The 17,387-nt window shown below is 42.5% G+C and overlaps 1 protein-coding gene across 1 annotated transcript in view; it reads right to left on the bottom strand.

The window, feature by feature from the left end:
* Nucleotides 1–270: 270 nt before the first annotated feature.
* LOC125001243 (NACHT, LRR and PYD domains-containing protein 12-like) overlaps nucleotides 271–17,387 on the bottom strand; it is a 105,868-nt gene continuing 88,751 nt past the window's right edge. Inside the window, exons 11-17 of the mRNA XM_047577166.1 lie at nucleotides 12,798–12,883; nucleotides 12,257–12,408; nucleotides 8,190–8,218; nucleotides 6,458–6,631; nucleotides 4,105–4,278; nucleotides 1,293–1,341; nucleotides 271–291 (exon numbers count right to left, since the gene is read on the bottom strand). Coding sequence (XP_047433122.1) covers nucleotides 271–291; nucleotides 1,293–1,341; nucleotides 4,105–4,278; nucleotides 6,458–6,631; nucleotides 8,190–8,218; nucleotides 12,257–12,408; nucleotides 12,798–12,883 — 685 coding nt within the window. The remainder of the gene's footprint in view (nucleotides 292–1,292; nucleotides 1,342–4,104; nucleotides 4,279–6,457; nucleotides 6,632–8,189; nucleotides 8,219–12,256; nucleotides 12,409–12,797; nucleotides 12,884–17,387) is intronic.

Here is a 17,387-nt window from a genome sequence, read left to right as displayed (position 1 = left end):
GGCCATGAAACACTGGACTCCTGAAGACTGGAAGAGGTTTTATGGACTGATGCATCAAGATTTCAAGTCTTTGGTTCATCACTCAGGATCTTTGTACGGCGTCGAGTAAGCGAGAGGACGGTTCCACAGTGTGTGACATCATCTGTCAAACATGGAGGAGGACGTGTGATGGTCTGGATCCAGGGTCGGTGACTTGTACAGAGTGAGCGGCACCCTGAACCAGAACAGTACCACAGCATCTGCAGCCATGCAGAACCCTCTGGTCTACGCCTAGATGGTCAGAGGTTCATCCTACAGCAAGATAATGACCCAGAACACAAGTCCATGCTGAGCCAACGCTACCTCAGGAACAAAGCTGGAGAACATGGAGCCAGCACAGTCTCCAGACTTAAACCCGTCCAGCTGGTTTGGGATGAACTGGACAGAAGAGTGAAAACATGCAGCCTCCCAGAGCCACACATTTATAGGAACTTCTGACACAGACCTGGGAAGAACTTTCTGAACAATAATTGATTTCTATTGTAGAAAGAACAGAAACGAGTGTGTTCAGCTGTTATATCTGCCAAAGGTGCTACTCTGATGAGTCAAAGTGTACATTGTACTTGCTACATTTCCTGTAGTGACAACGGTATATATATATAAATAAATAAATAAATAAATAAATAAACAAAAAACGCACACACACATGCAATGACATGACCTCCCCCCAGCAGAAGACAGAGCCCCCCCAGAGTAGTGGGCAGTGGAATAAATATTGGTTTCCATGGTGACTGGTGACTGAGATAAGGGATGAGATTAAATAAATCCTGGAAGTTATCCAGGTCTGGAGCAGGCTAACTCCACAGGATAAATCTCCATGGTAACTCAGGTCAAAACACATCCTGCTTTCATGCAACCGGATCATGGATCAGTACATCCAGGATAACCAACATATCCTGGATTAGTCCCTTTTCCTGGTTTTGTTCAACAGCCCCAGATGTGACTCTTCAGCTCTAATCACAAACATTCATTGACTCCAACAACTAACAGTGGATGTTTTCTCCAGTTTCTGCTACAAACACTCGTCTTGAACTAAAGGACACTCACAGATTGATGGAGGAACATGAATTAGATTCAGTTGGTGATTAAACATATCAGATCTACAACAGTAACAGACAGTGAACCGACCTCAGATTCTCCAGTCTACAGTCTGGACTCTCCAGAAAGCCACACAGCTGCTTGACTCCTGAATCCTTCAGGTAGTTATGACTCAGGTCCAGATGTTTCAGATGGGAGGGGTTGGACTTCAGAGCTGGTCCCAGAGAATCACAGCTGATCTTTGACAAACTGCAGTAACTCAACCTGAATAGAGAATAAAAGATGAAATGATTGATGATCAGTCAGATGTGTTGAGGTCTGAAATGTGTCCTGATCAATGAGCTGTTCTTTAAAATGAGTGGAGTGACTTTGTCCTTGTGTTATTGTGGATCTTTATCATGTCAGCCTTCTACAGACATCATCCAAACGTCAGCACAACATTCAGACAACTATTGATGTCAACACAGATCAATAAGATGCTGCTGACCTCATTACAGGATCAATATCCATGACCTCCACCACACACCCTGCAACACCTGGAAGGCAGCAGGACTGTAGTCCAGGATGCTCCTCCTGGACTACAGTTCTGCCTTCAGCACCATCCGGCTGGGAAAGCTGATTGGGAAGCTGACGGACCTCATGATCCCAACTCCCACCTGCAACTGGATTTTGGATTTCCTGACAGAAAGACCACAGGTGGTGAGGATGGGAAGGCAGGTGTCGGCTAAGCTCACCGTCAGCACAGGATCCCCACAGGGCTGCTGCCTCAACCCCAAACTCTTCACCCTACACACATGACTATGTCTCCACCCAGGACACCACCATCATCATCAAATATGCGGACGACACCACCATCCTGGGGCTCATCAAGGGGGGAGACGAGTTGGGATACAGGACTGTGGTAAACAACATCCTTGTCTATGGAGAGGAGAATGACCTCATCCTCAACACAGACAAGGGAATTAACGCTGGACTTCAGGAAGAATCCTCCCCCTCTACAGCCTCTCTTCATCAGAGGGACTGAGGTGGAGAGGGCCGACAGCTACAGATTCCTGGCACTGCAGGTTACATCTGACTGGAGCTGGACTCTGAACACCACAGCCACAGTGAAAAAAGGCTTAACTTCATCAGGCTGCTCAGGAAAGCAGAAAGAAAGAACTATCGCCCTCTCACCCAGGCCTACAGAGGACTGGTAGAGAGCATCCTCACTGCATCACTGTTTGGTATGGAAACACCACCCAGGCAGAGAGGAAGGCTCTGCAAAGAGTCATAAAGGCCGCAGAGAGGATTATAGGGACAAAACTACCTACCTTGGACTCCATGTACGTGCAATGCTGTCGGAGAAGAGCAGAGGGAATCATCAGAGACTCACTCCACCCAGTTCACTCTCTGCTCAGACACAAACGCTGCACGTACAACCTGAGACGCAGCAGAACGGACAGTATCACTGCACATACAACTCGCTTTTTCAACAGCTTCTTCTCCGCCATAGTCAGACTGATGGCTAAACAAAACTGCTGAATAACAATACATGTACAACACTACCTCACTGTACCTGTGCAATATATATGACCCCTGCAACCCCGTCTATTTCTTAATATTTACAAATATTCATTACTCTGCACACCACCACCTTCTGTTCAGTGCATCTACACTTTCTACATTTTTATATATAAACATAAACAGATATTTTATAATGATGTAACTTCATAACATCCTACTGCTCATGTCATATATGTATATAGTCTCCATATCTGCCCTGTTACCTATTTATATTTTACCCTTTTCATTTTATTTTTTATATTCTCTTACTTTCAGTTTCTTTACGTCTTTTTGTTGACCACCAGAGAGCCCTGCACAAGAATTCCAATGTGTCTGGACTATGTTCTGTCACAAATCGCCGATAAAAATCTTGAAATCTCAAGTATCAATAATCAGACATTATCAGTCAAGTCACTTTGAAACAAACACAAACCAAAGAAATCTTTGGATTTCATCACAAAACTTTATCACTGAAACATATGTGAGTTCAGAGGATCTTCTGGATCCTGGGGCCCGTTGCACAAAAGTAGGATTCAGATATCTGGGATAAGTGACTAATCCTGGGCTCAACGAATCTGAAACAAGAGCGTCCAGGTTTATTTGGTTGCACAAACACCAAGCCAGGATGAGCCGACATGGATTTAGCAAGGCAGGTTTAATTAATCTTGGATCAGAGCGCACACACGGCTCCTCAAGTAGAACCCGCGATCGATTACAGATTCACTGTTTCATCCATGGCAATGCGAGCAGAGAACTCCTTCCCATGGCAGCAGGACATACTGATGGAGGACTATGAAGAGGTAAAAGATCTAATTAAAAAGAAAGGAAACACACACTCACTGCTCCCTGAAACATCACAATTAGTCAACAATCCAAATAGTTCATTAACATCTCTGAAAACATAGTTGTACTCTGATTATGAAACAGATGAAACCAGTGAAACTGACGAAGATGTGAATGAAACTATGTAAATGCAACTCTATTTAACTATCTGTCTGTCTGTCTGTCTGTCTGTCTATCTATCCATCCATCCATCCATCCTGCAGAATGGTGATTGCCCCAACAAATACTATGTTTAACCGTACATCTTACCTGCTACATTACCTCTACTTACAACAGTAGAAACAAGACAAAAAAAGAAAGAAAAGAAAACACCCACACACACAAGCAAAGCATTATGACTTATGTCATAACATATCCTGCTTTCATGCAAGTGGATCATGGATGAGTTCATCCAGGATAACCAACATATCCTGGATTAATCCCTTATCCTGGTTTTGTGCAACAGGCCCAGATGTGAGTCTTCAGCTCTAATCACAAACATTCATTGACTCCAACAACTAACAGTGGACGTTTCCTCCAGTTTCTGCTACAAACACTCGTCTTGAACTAAAGGACATTTACAGATTGATGGAGGAACATGAATTAGATTCAGTTGGTGATTAAACATATCAGATCTACAACAGTAACAGACAGTGAACTGACCCCAGAGTCTCCAGTCTACAGTCTGGACTCTCCAGAAAACCACACAGCTGCTTCAAATCTGAATCCATCAGGTTGTTGTCAGTCAGGTCCAGATGTTTCAGATGGGAGGGGTTGGACTTCAGAGCTGGTCCCAGAGAATCACAGCTGATCTCTGACAAACTGCAGCTCTCCAAACTGAATAGAGAATAAAAGATGAAATGATTGATGATCAGTCAGATGTGTTGAGGTCTGAAATGTGTCCTGATCAATGAGCTGTTCTCTAAAATCAGTAAAGTGACTTTGTCCTTGTGTTATTGTGGATCTTCATCATGTCAGCCTTCTACAGACATCATCCAAACGTCAGCACAACATTCAGACAACTATTGATGTCAACACAGATCAATAAGATGCTGCTGACCTCATTACGGGTTCAATATCAATGATCAGACATCATCAGTGAAGTCACTTCGAAACAAACACGAAGCAAAGAAATCTTTGGACTTCATCAACAAAACTTCATCACTGAAACAAATGTGAGTACAGAGGATCTTCTGGATCCTGGGGTCCGTTGCACAAAAGTAAGATTCAGATATCTGGGATAAGTGACTAATCCTGGGCTCAACGAATCTGAAACAAGGGCGTCCAGGTTTATTTGGTTGCACAAACACCAAGCCAGGATGAGCCGACATGGATTCATCAAGGCAGGTTTAATTAATCTTAGATCAGAGGGCACACACGGCTCCTCAAGTAGACCCTGCAATCGATTACAGATTCACTGATTCACCATGGCAACGCGAGCAGAGAACTCCCCATGCCAGCGGGACATACTAATGGAGGACTATGAAGAGGCAAAAGATCTAATTAAAAAGAAAGTAAGCACCACCACTGCCATGAAACAAAGAGAGAAACATCATATCAAAACAAATCCCACTTTCATGCAACCAGATCATGGATGAATTCATCCAGGATAACCAACATATCCTGGATTAATCCCTTATCCTGGTTTTGTGCAACAGGCCCCAGATGTGACTCTTCAGCTCTAATCACAAACATTCATTGACTCCAACAACTAACAGTGGACGTTTCCTCCACTTTCTGCTACAAACACTCGTCTTGAACTAAAGGACACTTACAGATTGATGGAGGAACATGAATTAGATTCAGTTGGTGATTAAATATATCAGATCTACAACAGTAACAGACAGTGAACTCACCCCAGAGTCTCCAGTCTACAGTCTGGACTCTCCAGAAAACCACACAGCTGCTTCACTCCTGAATCCATCAGGTTGTTGTTTCTACTCAGCTCCAGATGTTTCAGATGGGAGGAGTTGGACTTCAGAACTGGTCCCAGATAATAACAGCTGATCTCTGACAAACTGCAGCTCCACAACCTGAATAAAGAATAAAAGATGGAGATAAAATGCTGAATAATTCAATGAGATGTGTTGATGTTTTAAATGTTCAGCTCAACATTACTGTGTCCTAACAGCCTTTAAGCTTCATTGACTCCAACAAGTTGAAAGTGAAAGGGTGCATGAAAGCAGGTTTGTAGGGGTTACAGTAGATGACAGGCTGAGGTGGAAAACCCACATCAAACATGCACAGTCCAAAGGTTCAAGAAGCACTGCAGTCATTCACAAAGCAAAACAATGACTGGATCAGAATCCTCTCTACACTTTACTGTTCAGTGGTCTCACCATATTTCCATTACTGTGCTGAGGTAGAAAACTTCATTCCATTCACTTACCATCCTGCAGAAAAGAGCAATAAGGGACTATTGATCAGGTCAACTACTAGGAACACACTGATCCACTTTGATCCAATCAGAACTCCTGAAACTCACTGACATTGTATCTCACCAAACACCAATCATCATGTATGAGGCCAGAAACAGACAACTAGCAGAAAACATCCAGAAACATTTAGGAATCAGGAGGGAGGTTATCAGTTAAAAGAGGGAACACAACTTCAAAACCTTAAACATAGCAACGACCTTGAAGAGTTTCTGCTCATCTGTTACTGGAGTCAAACTATGGAACAATCTCAGTGAGGAACTCAAGCAAAGTCCACATATCAACCAGTTTAAGAGAAGATACACAAATGTGTTGTTTATAGGCTGAATGAAAACTGGTGGTGAATTATTAATGGATTCATTCATTGTGTAGATAATTAGTTTGGTAGTAATCAGGAAGGTTTGTGTTGATGCATATTCAGAATAAATATCAACAAATAACAGTCGACATTTTCTCCAGTTTCTGCTACAAACACTCGTCTTGAACTAAAGGACATTTACAGATTGATGGAGGAACATGAATTAGATTCAGTTGGTGATTAAACATATCAGATCTACAACAGTAACAGACAGTGAACTGACCCCAGAGTCTCCAGTCTACAGTCTGGACTCTCCAGAAAACCACACAGCTGCTTCACTCCTGAATCCTTCAGGTTGTTCTCACTCAGATCCAGATGTTTCAGATGTGAGGGGTTGGACTTCAGAGCTGGTCCCAGAGAATGACAGCTGATTTTTGACAACCTGCAGTCGTTTAAACTGAATAAAGAATAAAAGATGGAAATAAAATTATGAATAATTCAATGACAGGTGTTGATGTTTTAAATGTTCAGCTCAACATTACTGTGTCCTAACAGCCTTTAAGCTTCATTGGCTCCAACAAGTTGAAAGTGTAAGGGTGCATGAAAGCAGGTTTGTAGGGGTTACAGTAGATGACAGGTTGAAGTGGAAACCACACATCAAACATGTACAGTCCAAAGGTTCAAGAAGCACTGCAGTCATTCACAAAGCAAAACAATGACTGGATCAGAATCCTCTCTGTACACTACTGTTCACTGGTCTCACCATATTTCCATTACTGTGCTGAGGTAGAAAACTTCATTCCATTCACTTACCATCCTGCAGAAAAGAGCAATAAGGACTATTGATCAGGTCAACTACTAGGAACACACTGATCCACTTTGATCCAATCAGAACTCCTGAAACTCACTGACATTGTATCTCACCAAACACCAATCATCATGTATGAGGCCAGAAACAGACAACTAGCAGAAAACATCGAAACATATTTCGGAATCAGGAGGGAGGTTATCATTTAAGAGGGAACACAACTTCAAAACTTTAAACAAACCAACAACCTTGAAGAGTTTCTGCTCATCTGTTATTGGAGTCAAACTATGGAACAATCTCAGTGAGGAACTCAGGCAAAATCATTTCAACCAGTTTAAGAGAAGATACAAAAAATATGTTGTTTAGAGGCTGAATGAAGACTGGTGATGATTCATTAATTCATGTGAGTTTTGGTGACAGGTTGTGTAAATATGTCTATGTGCGTATGTATTGGTTTGTGTCTATGTTTATGAATGTAAATATGATGTGTGTGTGTGTATTTACTCTATTTTAGTGTTTTTCAACCTTTTTTGAGATTCATTTTTATTGAAAATTTCACGAAGCACCACCAACCACAATTGTAAAAAAAAAAAAAAAAATGATTGTCTGTAGCCGATATTAACAACATAGACATGGTCATCAAAGTGTCTTGAATAGGAATAAAATAAACACAAAGAAACAAAGTATTTTATCATCCTTCATATTTCTTCTTTCAAATAAAAAATAAAAAGTCCACTTCAAAAATACAGCTTGAACATGAAATGCGACAACAATGTGGTCTCAGAACTACAGAGGTGGTAGAAAACTTCAAACTCTAATTCTGTCCAAAACATCGTGCAGCAGGAACACAGACATATCGAGCTTATTGTGACAGAAGCAGTAATATTTGCTTTAAGGGCTCCCACATTTATCATTGTGGTTTTTCTCCTAAAAGTTGCCTGTTTCTCTGACTAAATCGTCTGCATTCTTGTTTCCTTTGGAGATGGTGTTTTATGTTGCTTGGTATCACAGCACTGATGGAGAACTTTTCACCACACACCAAGCACAGAATAAATAACAACAACTAGCAGTGGACGTTTTCTCCAGTTTCTGCTACAAACACTCGTCTTGAACTAAAGGACACTTAAAATTGATGGAGAAACGTGAATTAGATTCAGCTGGTGATTAAACATATCAGATCTACAACAGTAACGGACAGTGAACTGACCTCAGAGTCTCCAGTCTACAGTCTGGACTCTCCAGAAAACCACACAGCTGCTTCACATCTGAATCCATCAGGTTGTTGAGACTCAGGTCCAGATGTTTCAGATGGGAGGGGTTGGACTTCAGCGCTGGTCCCAGAGAATCACAGCTGATCTCTGACAAATCACAGTAACTCAACCTGAATAGAGAATAAAAGATGGAGATAAAATGCTGAATAATTCAATGAGATGTGTTGAGGTTTTAAATGTTCAGCTCAACATCACATTTAAAAATACATTTAGGAATCAGGAGGGAGGTTATCATTTAAGGGGGAACACAACTTCAAAACCTTAAACATAGCAACAACCTTGATGTCGAGGTTCAACAACACAGAAATGCAAACTCCAACAAAGATTAAAACCAACTAAGACATGAGGAGACAGGACTCAGTGCTCCATGAAGCACGTGCACACTGAGGTGAGGTGGTTTCAAAGCAACGTCCTAAAGTGTCCAGGAGTAATGAGAGTGTCAGTCAAGAGTATATTTGGAGATGGTACCATGCTGTTGGTTGTACAGTAATTAAAAACTGATTTTTCAGGGTGAATCCATGGGACTTGAAGTTTAGGACATTTGAGTGGGTGGAGTGAAATCCTGTGGTCCAGTCCAGGATGGATGGTATATGGGTCTGAGAGTGGTAGCAGCAGCATGCCAATAGACTGTCACCATAATCCAGGACTGATGGAAAGATATCATTGATTCAACCTTTTCTACAGAAAAGTTTTGTGGTACGATTTTCAATGTGATGTTTAAAAACAAATTACTCATCAAGTCAGATACCAAGATATTTATACTCTGTGACTCTCAATATAGCGACCATGCAGCGTTGACAGGTGGAGACTGTAAGAATGAATGTCTTTTGCTCTGGAACAAAGAGTTTCTGTACATTGCTGCTGCAACTGTGACATTTCCCAGTTTAGGATAAATAAAGCATCCATCCATCCATCCATCCATCCATCCATCTTTTGTCCCATTCTTGTTTTCACTTCTGTTACAGATTTAAAGAGGATTAAATGGCCAGAAAAGTGTGAAGTGTGGAGTTTTTCATGAAACAGTACATTAGATTTATCTGTCAGGCTACTGAGTGTCTCAGCTTCCAATTCATGCGTTAGATTATTCTTCCATTGTTCCATTGTTATTATCATCATTATTTTGTTTTTATTTTGTATTTATTTGTATATAGTGAGGTCAGCTTGCATTTTATTGTGAAATGAGTTGATGTGTTATGTATGTTCCTACTGAAAATGAATAAAAGTAAAGAATAAAAGATGTGAGTTGAGAAGTTCAACTCTCCAATCATTCATCAACAACACTATGGACATTGTCCTCCATCTTGTCTCACTGGAGTCAGACTATAAGGAGATGCTCCTTCATTTCAACTCTTTAGCTTCTTTTTTATCTGACAGTCCTGACAAGAGAACTCATCTAAACTGGATCTCCATTCTTTAGAAGCCTGAGAAGAAAAGAAATGAAAACTGACCTCAGAGTCTCCAGGTTACAGTTTGGACTCTCCAGTCCAGCAGACAGATGCATCACTCCTGAATCCTTCAGGTTGTTGTTACTCAGGTCCAGATGTTTCAGATTAGAGGACTGGGAACTGAGAACTGATGACAGAGCTTCACAGCTTCTCTCTGAGAGGTTACAGTCACTCAGTCTGAAGAGAAAATGACAGAAAACCCTTTAACCTTGTGACCAGCTGACAGGTTGATGTGTATTTATTGATGATGAACTTACAGAGCTTTGTTGGAGGCTTTGACCACTGGCAGCAGCCTCAGAAGAGCCTCCTCTGAAGCAGAGTATTTCTTCAGGTCAAACTCATCCAGATCTTCTCCTGATGACAGTAAGATGAAGACCAGAGCTGACCACTGACCAGGAGACAGTTTATCTGTGGAGAGACGTCCTGATCTCAGGGACTGTTGAATCTCCTCCACTAGAGAAACATCATTCAGTTCATTCAGACAGTGGAACAGATTGATGCTTCTCTCTGCAGACAGATTCTCACTGATCTTCTCCTTGATGTACTGGACTGTTTCCTGATTGGTCTGTGAGCTACTTCCTGTCTGTGTCAGCAGGCCTCGTAGGAGAGTCTGATTGGTCTGCAGTGAAAGACCCAGGAGGAAGCGGAGGAACAAGTCCAGGTGTCCATTTGGACTCTGTAAGGCCTTGTCCACAGCACTCTGATGGAGACGTGTTAGTTTACGTTTGAATCCAAAGAACTTCAGAGATATTCTTTTTGACAGCAGGTTGACACCATATTTGATAAAGGTCAGATGGACACGAAGAGCAGCCAGAAACTCCTGAACGCTCAGATGGACGAAGCAGAACACCTTGTCCTGGTACAGGCCTCTCTCCTCTTTAAAGATCTGTGTGAACACTCCTGAGTACACTGAGGCTGCTCTGATATCGATGCCACACTCTATCAGGTCTGATTCATAGAAGATCAGGTTTCCTTTCTGCAGCTGATCAAAAGCAAGTTTTCCCAGAGACTCAATCATCTTCCTGGTCTCTGGACTCCAGTGTGGATCTGTTTCAGCTCCTCCATCAAACTTGACCTTCTTGACTTTTGCCTGAACCACCAGGTAGTGGATGTACATCTGTGTCAGGGTCTTGGGCAGCTCTCCTCCCTCTCTGGTTTCCAACACATCCTCCAGAACTGTAGCAGTGATCCAGCAGAAGACTGGGATGTGACACATGATGTGGAGGCTTCGTGATGTCTTGATGTGGGAGATGATCCTGCTGGCCTGCTCCTCATCTCTGAACCTCTTCCTGAAGTACTCCTCCTTCTGGGGGTCAGTGAACCCTCTGACCTCTGTCACCATGTCAACACACTCAGGAGGGATCTGATTGGCTGCTGCAGGTCGTGTGGTTATCCAGAGGCGAGCAGAAGGAAGCAGTTTCCCCCTGATGAGGTTTGTCAGCAGCACATCCACTGAGGTGGACTCTGTAACATCAGTCAGGATCTCAGTCTTGTGGAAGTCCAGAGGAAGTCTACACTCATCCAGACCGTCAAAGATGAACAGAACCTGGAAGTCTTTAAAGCTGCAGATTCCTGCTTCTTTGGTTTCAGTGAAGAAGTGATGAACAAGTCTCAACAAGCTGAACTTTCTCTCTTTCACCACATTCAGCTCTCTGAAAGTCAATGGAAATATGAAGAGGATGTCCTGGTTGGCTTTGTCTTCAGCCCAGTCCAGAGTGAACTTCTGTGTTAAGACTGTTTTCCCAATGCCAGCCACTCCCTTTGTCATCACTCTTCTGATTGGATTCTGTCTTCCAGGTGAGGCTTTAAAGATGTCTTCTTGTCTGATACTTGTTTCTGGTCTGTCTTGTTTCCTGGATGCTGTTTCAATCTGTCTGACCTCATGTTCATCATTGACCTCTGCAGTCCCTCCCTCTGTGATGTAGAGCTCTGTGTAGATCTCATTCAGAAGTGTTGAGTTTCCAGCTTTAGCAATCCCCTCAAACACACACTGGAACTTCTCCTTCAGGTTAGATTTAAGTTTACATCGAAACCTGTCAATAGCCTCTGAACGACACAACAACAGATAATCAGACCATCTGATGTTTTGTAGAGCAGTTTACTGTACACAGCATCAAGAAAGACTAACTGGACCCTTGGAATGATCTGAATTTACTCAAAAACATGTCCTCACATCTCGTCAGATCTTCTTCCGAGTTACAGGTACAATCAAATAGGATCTACTTTAGAAAATAAAAACACAAGAGATTGATGGAATTCAGCTTTGAAGAAGAGAGAGTATGTTCTAGTCATCTCAGCACCAAGTTAAGGATTCAACATGTTGAACACATGAAAGACAAATCAGTTTCAGGTGGATGAAGAAGCTTTCCATCCTCACAGCTCCAGTAAACATTAACACAACCATGACCAGAGAAAGACGTGGCCTCACCTTTCTGAGGTTGAACAGAGGACAAACCCAGTTGATGGGAAAGAGCAGGATCTATGGACTGAAGATGTTGGATCAACTTCTTGCAGGCCTCCTCTCCCTTTCTCTTCACAGTGTCAATGAAGTGGCGTACCTTGTCTGCTCTGACTGGGTGCTTCTCAGATATCGATTCTTTTTCTGACCCAGTCAAGACACTGTCTTTTACGAGGGCCTCCAGGAGCTGTGTAAGGACTTCTATCGACAACCTTTCCACAAACTCAGTCCTCATGCCGGCAACCAACTTCTCTACAGGAACAAGGACAAAAAAGCATTTCAGAGATTCTGTAACTTTCAGAGAAGTCATATTTCCTCTTTTCCCTGCAGGGACCCCTCAGTCTTACCTGCCACGTGAAGTCTTCAGATATCTAAAGATGGTTATATGAAGAGCAGTCACTTTGATGGAGTCAATTTGAAACTCTTTTGGAGGACCACTACCCAACCCATCCCATCCTCTCCGTCTCTTTTCATTCCACCCATGAATTCACCACTGAATACTTACTCATACAAACAGTTCCTGTTTTCTCATTCCTTGTTGGACCATTTCATTTTAATCAGATCATCCAACTGTCTGCATTAGACCTCTACATCTCACCTGAGCTTCAGTTTCAACTCAAGGTAACAGAGTAAAAACATACCTGCTGTAATGACGGCTTCATCGTCCACCAGTGGAGGTTCAACCTGGTCCTCAGAGACCACATGGTCAGGTCTGAGGGGCTGGAGGCTGCAGAGAGATGGAGGAGATAGTTTAACTGATGAATGGCTGACAGGTCTGTGTAGAGGTTTCTGAGAACTCAGTCATCTTAAACTCTGACAACATGTGAACATGTTCTCTGATCCACAGGAGTTCATTCTCAGGTAGTTTGTGGAGGATCTTCTGTTTAGTTGTAACATTGTGCAGTAGTACTGCAGTAGTTGTACCTCTAGTAGTTATTTTGCATGTAGTGCAGTGGGACCAGGAGAACCAATATCTCTCACATCTGAATGTTTCTATCAACATCCTGTAGAAGTGACAATAAACCAGCCTTGAATCTGTTGTAGAAGAATTAAAACTAGTGACTATGAATGAAATCCTCAAACACTGAGCTGGAACTAGACCATGTACAGAAAGATCCTCCTGGTGTGAGCAGACTGTGGTTGTTCAGCTGGATGTTACTGGTCCCAGTTCAACATCAGGCTGCTGCTCAAAGCTGATGAAGCTCCAGTCTAGACCTGAGGCCTGTATCACAAAGCAAGCTCAACTTCCCTGGGGTTTTTCCCAACCTATCTAGCTGAACCTATCCACAACAATGACAATCTGGAAAAGTCATATCGCAACGCTGGTTATCAACTCGGTAACTTAACCCAGGTTTGTCTAGTTGTGAATCGGTGAACGCGCATGTATAAAGGGCGGGTTCAAAGGCAGCAGAGTGCAGCAGAGCACAGTGGGCCATAATTTAAAACCTGAACAAAGCCGTGGGCAAAGATTGAACAAATTAACCTTTTAATATGGAACGAAACAAAATTTGCTTTAACATTGAATATGGAACAAGCAACTCTTATTACATTATATATAACTTAATAGTGGAGACATGCAAAATCAAATTTCAAATAAAAAAAAAAACACATCAATGGCATTCATTTATGAAATAAAATTTTAAAACATTTTTCTATTCGCAGCCTTCTGAATTAAATATCAAAATAAAATTTTTCCACTGGATAATTTTTAAAATAAATAAATCAACCATTCAAGCCCATGCCTTCGAATTGCAAGAAAAAGTGCTTAAAGAAAATGTTAATTATTGTTCAGTTTGCTACATACTGATCTACTCTGATGTCTTTGAGTCATGTCCAGGTCCTTGTATTTGTCATGGTGTTTCGTTTCATAGTGTCGTCTAATGTTGTACTCCTTTGTAACGGCCACGTTGACCCCACAAACAAGACAAACGGGCCTGTCTTTTACATACGTAAATAGATATTCTGCCTCCCACTTGTCCAGAAAGCTCCTGTTTTCTGCCTTTCTTTTCGTCATTTTTGGGAAGGGGTAGCACAGTGACAGTTGTAGTGTATACTTACTGTCACAGAGGAGTTTCGGGGTCCTGTCCTGATTGACGTGCCAAAACAACAGCAGGGCATTATGGGATTTGTAGTATGAGCGGTTAATGCGCTGTACAGTATAATACCGGGGGCCAGCTCTCGTAGTCATTTGGTATTGTCTCGCGGGCCAAATATAATTACAACACGGGCCAAATTTGGCCCGCGGGCCAGAATTTGACCCCCCTGCCATAAGGTAAAGGACTGCAGATTAAATAAATGCGTAAATTACACATCAATGGCTCAATTAGTTTACTTTAATGAAGCCATGAATCGCAATCACTGCATAGATGAATCGCGTGTATGACAATTAGTGTCATACACGTGTGTTCCCCCAGATGTAACCCCTCTGGAGCAAAAAGAATGTGGGAGCAGATAAACACATCATTTCATCTTCTTAATTCTATAATGTTATCTCGGTTACAATAAAGATGGAAGCTTATGCCACAGTTATATCATATCAATACATCAACTTGTTGTCCTGAATGAAATGATCCTGATTCTGAGCTGTGTTTGAGCTTAGCAAGGACAAATGGCTAAAATATCCTCTTCATTGTGTGATTATCTCCTGGAAGATGCGTTCACGCCGTAACGCTCTTCTCATGATTTGGGCTCCAATCTCAGTCAGGACTAGCCTCTTTCCTGAACAGCTGATTGGCCGGTGTGCGTAGCATTTTATTGGAGTTAACCCTGAAGTTACTTCGCTAAGTCCTTAATCCTGCTTCCTGCTACAGACCTCTGGACTCTAAACATTTCTATCGAGTGTCCTGGTGTCTTGGACTGATGTCTTTAACTAACAACACTTAAAGATGGTCCTCTCACCTATGAGCTTCACTCTGGTCCATGCTGCTGGATTCACATCAGCTCACACTTTGTCCTTCACCTGCAGAGGAAACACACATCATTCATGGGAACATCCACTGGAACCATCTCTGCTGGTTGAAGCTTCTACTATCAGTCCACTAGATGGAGCCATGGAGGACACACATGGTGCCTTCACTGACACTGAGTCTGACTGGAAGCTCCAGCTCTTTAATATTCAGTCACTTCAACGTCTGGTTACAACATTTCAAAGATGTCAGCTGACAGACGAACATCTTCACTTCAGTCACAAGCTTTTTAAAAGGTGGAGTTAAAGTACTGAGTTACTTTCACCACATTCCTCACTACACTGAACAGCATACACTACATTACTCTGTTTCTGTCTGGGTGTTTTGTCTTTGGGGTGGATCAGTTTCTGTCTTAGTGTGTTGCCAGGTTTGAAATAAACTGGGATTCTCCTCAGTTTCTCTGAAACACCAGCTATGTAGGGGATGGTGATGTTCTTCCTTTTGCTGTGCTCCTCTTCCCTGTCCTTCCTGGGATATCTTTTTGAGCCTTTGACAAAGGCCCATTTGGGATATCCACATGTTTTGAGGGTTTGTTTAATGTGTTTTCCCTCCTTGTCCTTGCCCTCCTGTCTAGTGGGAACAGTCTGTGCTTGGTGCTGGAGGGTTCTAATGACTCCTAGTTTGTGTTCCAGAGGGTGGTGTGAATCAAATAACACGTGCTGGTCTGTGTGCGTGGGTTTTCTATATACTTCTGTGTTGAGGCTTCGGTCTTCAACACGCACCAAACAGTCCAAAAAGGCCAGACTGTCCCCGCTGATGTCCTCCCTGGTGAACTTGATGTTGCTGTCCACTGCATTGATGTGTTTAGTGAACGATTCCACCTCCTCTGTCTTGATTTTAATCCAGGTGTCGTCCACATATCTGTACCAGTGGGTGGGAGTGGAACCTGCAAAGGTGTCCAGAGCTCTGGTCTCTACTTCCTCCATGTAGAGATTGGCACGATCGGTGACACTGGGGACGCCATTGCACAGCCGTGTTTTTGCCTGTAGAAACCTCCATTAAACTGGAAATAGGTGGTGGTCAGGCACAGGTTGAGTTGACTTGTTCTGGGGTGAAACTGGTTCTCAAGGCCAAGGTGTCATCCTTTTGCAGTCTTTTCCGTACTACATCCGAGGCTTCTCTGGTGGGAATGTGGGTGAACAGTGAGTTTATACTGCTGACAGTGGGTCTGAGTGGGGCTCCCTCCTTGTGTATTTTGGGGAGTTCATAAATACACCGTGTGGCTTCCCCCTGGTACAGACGGTAATAGAATGGGTAGAGCTCTATTCATACGGTAAGTAGCCTAGGCACACAGTTCCCCCCATTCAAGGACAGGTAAGTACCAGCCATTATGGAAATTAGTGACCCCAGTTTCTGGTCAAGCAAGTTTATGGTGGGTGTACCCACAGAGTTTTCCTATTAAACCTCAATTTCCCAGTAGTTCATCAGAACTGTAGAAGCTACTACGATGAGTGGCGAAACGTCTTCAAGAAATCCTACAAGTCCAGTTGACCCTATTCAACACTTTTTGGATCAACATGACCTGGATGACTGAGAACCATCACAGACATCGCAGTAAACTGACTTCATGCAGTACATCGCTTCACCACCAGAGGGAGACACATCTCCCCTGTAAAATTCATGAGGAGATGCAGTCCTGGGGCCTCATTTATCAAACTGTGCAGAGAAAAGGTTCTAAATTCTGACGTAGGAATGAAATTTAGAATGTGTGTAAGTACAAAAAAATCTGTGTGACTGTGACTGTCTCAATAGGTTCTATGTGTAGATTGTGTGCATGCACGGTCAGACACACTTTTCTAAGCACGAGTACAAATTGATAAATGCCATACTTTGCGTCGGAATGTACTTACGTGCTCTTTACGCACAGATCTGTGTGTACACAGGGTTGATAAATAAGGCCCCTGATTCTGATTATAATTCTGGTCCTGGTCTTCCAGGTGGGAACATCAACTTTAAACCACATCATGACTGAAACCATCACCAACCTCCATCAAAGAATCAAACAGAATAAAAGAAGTTCCTCCAGGAAAATATACTGACAGACCGGTCAGACTCAGACACTTAAACTCAACCACTGCTGCTCTTTAAAGGCTTCACTCATCATTGGTTAATGTCCAGCTTTACTCCAACAGGGCACATTATAGTAAACCTGACTCTAAACAGCAGCTTTACACAGAAGAAGAGGAAGTGGAGCTGAAGGTCGTTGGGATGAAGTGGGGACATTTAAACTCCTTCAGAGATCACTCTTAATCTTAATGAAGAAAA

The sequence above is a fragment of the Mugil cephalus genome, chromosome 23 (genome assembly GCF_022458985.1).
Source record: "Mugil cephalus isolate CIBA_MC_2020 chromosome 23, CIBA_Mcephalus_1.1, whole genome shotgun sequence".
NCBI lineage: Eukaryota > Metazoa > Chordata > Actinopteri > Mugiliformes > Mugilidae > Mugil > Mugil cephalus.
This window is presented reverse-complemented; position numbering and strand designations above follow the sequence as displayed.